This window comes from Lolium rigidum, chromosome 2 (assembly GCF_022539505.1).
Source record: "Lolium rigidum isolate FL_2022 chromosome 2, APGP_CSIRO_Lrig_0.1, whole genome shotgun sequence".
In the NCBI taxonomy this organism is placed as follows: Eukaryota; Viridiplantae; Streptophyta; class Magnoliopsida; order Poales; family Poaceae; genus Lolium; species Lolium rigidum.
In genome coordinates this window covers 142411178-142416351 of record NC_061509.1, presented here as the reverse complement: position 1 = coordinate 142416351, position 5174 = coordinate 142411178, and the positions used below count along the sequence as shown (strand labels likewise).

At 50.4% G+C, this 5174-nt stretch overlaps 1 protein-coding gene across 1 annotated transcript; it reads right to left on the bottom strand.

Moving 5' to 3' along the window:
* Positions 1–4185: 4185 nt before the first annotated feature.
* On the bottom strand, positions 4186–4635 carry LOC124690188 (E3 ubiquitin-protein ligase RHA1B-like). The gene has a single exon (XM_047223607.1). It carries the CDS (start codon positions 4633–4635, stop codon positions 4186–4188), a length of 450 nt encoding a protein of 149 aa, XP_047079563.1.
* Positions 4636–5174: the final 539 nt, after the last annotated feature.

Genomic DNA, 5174 nt, shown 5'->3' with positions numbered 1-5174 from the left:
TACTTAGAGCATCTCCACCAGTGCCTCACAATAGGCGCCGGCAGGTGCGCCGACACAGCTCTATCGGGGGCTGGCACGCCATCCTCCATTTGGGGAATGAGTTCCCACACCGGCGTCCCCAATAGGGAGGTTCCGATAGAATTTTTTAGCTAAAATAAAGATTTTTATTTTAGTTATATATTACAAATTTGCTACACTTCTAGCCTAGTGACCGTCCGGCAGTGCGTTGGACGGCCCCGCCCCGTCGTACCCCAGCTTCTCGTACGCAGCGCATCGCCCCTCCCGGTCCTCCCGTAGCCGTTGCCTATGCTCGATGGAGAAGCGGCGGTCCGCCTCGATGGAGAGCTCGATGGCGCGGCGCCACCGCTCCTCGTTATCCTCCTCGCGGGCACGGGCGTCGTCCTCCACCTTCTTGAGTGACTCGAAGGATTCGAGGATCGCCTTCTATTGCGCCGCCTGCTCATCCGTGTCTGGCCCGTCGTCAGACAAGTCGAGGGCCTCGTCATCCTCCGTGTCCACTGCCACCGCTTCCTCCTCCCAGGCCGCCAAATCTGCGGCCACCGCATGCTGCCGCAGCAGCTGCTCCAGCTCCTCCCGCCGCCGCTGGTGTTCCACCCCTGCCTCCACAGCCCCTGCTGTAGCGCCTCCATACGCCGATGACTCTCGTGCAGTTCATCATGACGCCAAAGCTCCTCCTGCGCCTCTCGGCGCCACGCTTCGCATCCCACAGCCGCTGCCACTCCGCCTCCCACCGCTGCCGCTCCGCCTCCTGCTGCTACCGCTCGTCCACTTCCCACTGCGAGCGATGTCGCTTCCCGCTGCTCGTTCTCCGCGAGCTCCGGGTCCTCCTCCATGTCGTCAAAATTGGGGGTGCCGGCAGGTGGAGGCGCAGGTGGAGACAGGGGTGGAGGCAGCTGGCCGCCGTCGGAGCAGCGCATTGAGTATGTGGTAGGCAGGCGACGAGACATTTTTTCGCTACGGCGGCAGCTATGGTGTACGTTGAGCAGAGGTGATGTTTATAGGCGGCCGACGCGAGAAATGGTGGGAAGAACACGCGGGAAGCGACTAGCGCGGGGGATTCGACGTGGCAGGAGGCGCCGGCGCGCCGTTTCGCGCCCTCCACGAAGAGGCCGGCATGAGGTTGCCGGCCCTTCTATTGGGCTTGCATCGCGACGGCGCTTTATTGTGCGCGCCAGTGTAAGCCCAAAAACAGCGTCGGTCTCCAAATCGCTATCGGGACCGTCGGTGAAGACGCTCTTAGCTATCTATAGGCAAAACACGAAGTCCGACTGTTTTTTTTTTTAAAAAACTAGCACGTCAATACCGATTGATTAGATTCGGAGGTACACCAGACTTGTACAATTTAAGTAACGGGTGGGAAAACTGAATCTTCGACGGACTATATGAAAATACATTCGGTGGTGCCGGAGATTCTAACATCTAGTTTCTGTTCTCAGAAAGCATTCGGTCGTAGCAACCTGAGAATCTTCCCTGGAGATGCTGGGTCGAACAAGGGAAACAAACTCAACAACAGAGTTGGAAAGAAAAATGTCAAATATCTGCTCTGATGTTCCAGAAATATTTTTCAACAAATGGTATTTTATATTACTTACAAAGTTTAAGTGTTACATCTGGTCTATAACTGCTCAACATCCATCATCCAAAACAAAATAATAAAAGTAAAAGGCTCGATACAAGTAATCATTTGGAGAACTGCATCTACACCTAACCTGGTGGAGTCCAAATCTGAGATTACCCTGCCATCTATGTTGGGTAAAAACATCATCGTCGTGTCGTTTAATCGTGTAGACACATCCATAAATAGGTCTTGGTCCTCCACACGCTGTAGAGGAAGCTAGGAACGAATCAAATTTGTCCACAGTAGATAACTTGCATAAGGGAGCATTTTTTATCGTTAAAATCTTCGTTTTTCATAGCCAAAGCGTCCAAATAACGTCAAGCGCTTCAGCCCTAACAAGTATTTTGAACTTATGATCCATTCCATTAAGCCAATTCTAGAACATATTAGCAATCATATATGGTCAATATAAGGTAGAACCCATTTAAATGATTGACCATATATATTAAGCAAACATGCATTGGAAGAATAAGTATTTTATAGTCTCCTCCTGATGGTAAAAGACACATTTTTTACTTCCTTACCAATTGCATTTTGCAAGGTTGTCTTTAGCGAGAATAACCTCTCCACGAAGATACCACGCGAAAACCTTAGTCTTCAGCGAAATTTTCATTTTCCAAATATTTTTATTATTATCAGCGGGTTCAGTAGATAATCAATGCTCTGTACATAGTATCCACACGAATTTACCACTCATTTAAGCTCCATCAAAACTCGCCTGTCCATTGCCTCAACTAGACGGAAGACAAAAGCTAAATCAATGCATTTCAAGATACAAACCGGGCTGCAACAAAATCTCTTCTGAACGTCAGATTCGGTGGTGAGGATTCTACAATATACCTGACATAAACAAGGAGTCAAAACAAACCTCCGCTCATGTGAGTAGAAATACCGGGATGAAAACATCCGGAGGTACCAGTAAAGTGTAAATTATGGAGTTTGGAAAGTGTTTCAGTGAATTTTGAAGGAATACTTTGGTAAAGTTTGTGGGAATAATTTTTCCTTTTGCTTTGCCAAGTGACCCTCTTAATACTACGACATACCTATAACTCAATAAGTTGTAAATTACATTGATACGAGCCTATAAATTTTCTAGCTTAACATTGATCCATCGTGTCTCAAGCATGATGCACACAAGCATGACATGTTGTTCTTTAAGCATTGAAATGATCACTTAAATACTATCCTTTCAGTGGTAGGTGACGTGCCCGTCAACAGCGAGGCGCCAGTGGTGACTTCGTCAACCTCAAGATATGCCGACTCAGTTTCTCGGAGGTGCTCATAGGGGTAGGGTGTGCGTGCGTGCGTTCATAGGGGTGTTTGTACGTGCGTGTTTGTGAGCGTCTGCGTTGTACTGTGTTCTAAAAAAAGAAGAAATATTCACTATAATGTTTTATGCAATATGAATTAAAACCCTGCAACTCTTTCACAATATTTTTAGTTTCCTAATTGGCTTATCACAAATCACCAAAAAAACTTCGGTTTACATGCATGCATGGTGCATTTTGAAGGCACAATCCCTTCATGTCAGATTTGTTATAAAAATAATCATCTCTCTCAAAGTAAAAATTACTTGCGTGGTTGAGCCCATAGAACATGGGTTGGACCACGGATTACCTTGCGTGGCGAGGTTGGCCGAACACGGCCAACATCCCGACTATGCAAGCGGGAACCAGAGAGCACACATTAGGTTCCAATAATGCCGCTACACCCCGAAAATGTGGAACATGGTCAAGGACTAGCTCGTTCTTTCGGGCATTGGTCTTCACCTGGGGTGCCAAATACCAAACCGTTAAGCATTATTGGTCCACGGTCGCCGTGTGTAGAAGTGCCCACCGAAAATCGATATCCTCCACCACCATTTTGGTCTCTTCAAAAGGTTAGCTCGAATGAAGTCAATGAGACAGTCTTCAAGAACACACCCACCATGTCGACCACTGTTTTTTGATAGCATAAAGCGCGGGGTGTGGGTGTGGGCATCGACGGGAGAAAAACATTTGGATACTTTTATTTCGAGAGAGTAGAATGTTGCCACACCTTTTCATTTAAAATTACTTGTTAAACTCTCTCTTAAGCTTTTGTCCCATTTTAAAAAAAGTTGATATATAAATAAGTGCAAGTTTTACACAAGCCATCCTACCTTATTCTTACCCTAAGTGTTGCTAGTCCTACATTTTAGAGACCATGTGAATTAAAGAGACCGTTTCAAAAACAAAAACAAAAAAGTTGATATATACAGTACATGAGTGCAAGTTACAAAGCTGTATGCCGTAGTCCCGCGGCTGGAATTATACAAGTCGAACACTAAGTGTATATTTGACTAATCCTTGTCTAAGAAAATGAGAAAACTTGCCGATGCTTAATCACAGCTTTTGGGTCTAACGCCACATATACATGCTGTTGCACCGGTCCTAATCGCGAATCTGCCCGCAGTATTCCGGCGCCACCAACCGGACCCAGCTGCCTCCTGCCGGCAGCAGCCAGCCAATGAGCACGCGCCGGCCGAACTGCCCTCCGAACCACCGACGCTTCCAGTCGGGGGGTGATCACCAAAAGCGAGCGAGGAGGCCGGCGCGCGCGGGGGGCCGGGGCAGCAGGCGCGACCGGCACAGCGGGCAGGTGGTCCGGCCGAGGTCGATCCAGCCGTCGATGCAGCAGCGGTGGAAGGCGTGCGCGCAGTTGCCCAGCCGCCGCACCTCGTCCGCCGCCTGCAGCCGCTCCAGGCACACGATGCACGTCGCCGGAGCCGCCAAGGCGTCGCGGCAGGAAGGGTCCGGACGGCGCGCCTGCGGCAGCAGCAGGGAGCGGAACTCGACGGCCGGGAGCCGCTCCTTGACGTCCTCCGGCAGCGGGGCGCTGTCGGCGGTGACGGAGCGGCCGGGCGGCGCGCGGCAGAGCGCCAGGAGGAGCGCGTGCTTGATGACGGCGAGGAGCTTGCAGAAGGCGATCACCGGCTTCGGGACGGAGACGCAGTAGCTCACCAAGGGGAACCCCATGGTCGGACGGTCGGTCGATCACCTGTCGGCTGTCGCTTGTGTTTGTGGTCGTGGGTTTGCGGTTAAGAGGATGCTCCGGGATATCACCTGACCGGCTCAGTCGGGAGGAAAGCGCGCGAGCTGGCTGGTTATATAGAGCGGGAGGAGCGCTGCAGAGAGGGAGACCCGAAAGCAGAGTGAGTTTCACGTGGACGATAACTGTTGTGGAAGAAGAGTAGGACACACAGGTGGATTGATTTGTGGGATGGGACTAACCGTAGTGCTGTCACTCCCCCGACAGTGGAAATGGCCGGCGCGCTGGGCTCGTACGCGCGCGGAAGCTGCCCAGGTCCTGGTGACAACGTTTGACAGACCGCGTACTGGTAGAGACCATTGTACATAAACCGTTGTTTTCGGGAAATTTTGAGGGAGTTGGCACGCATGAGACAAGATCATTTCGGCGACGTTTCATAGGGGAAACTAGCCTGGAACGTTGACGCGAGCTCATGATTGGTGTGCGAACTGGATGATTCGTGCCATGTTCTCAAGAGATATCCAGA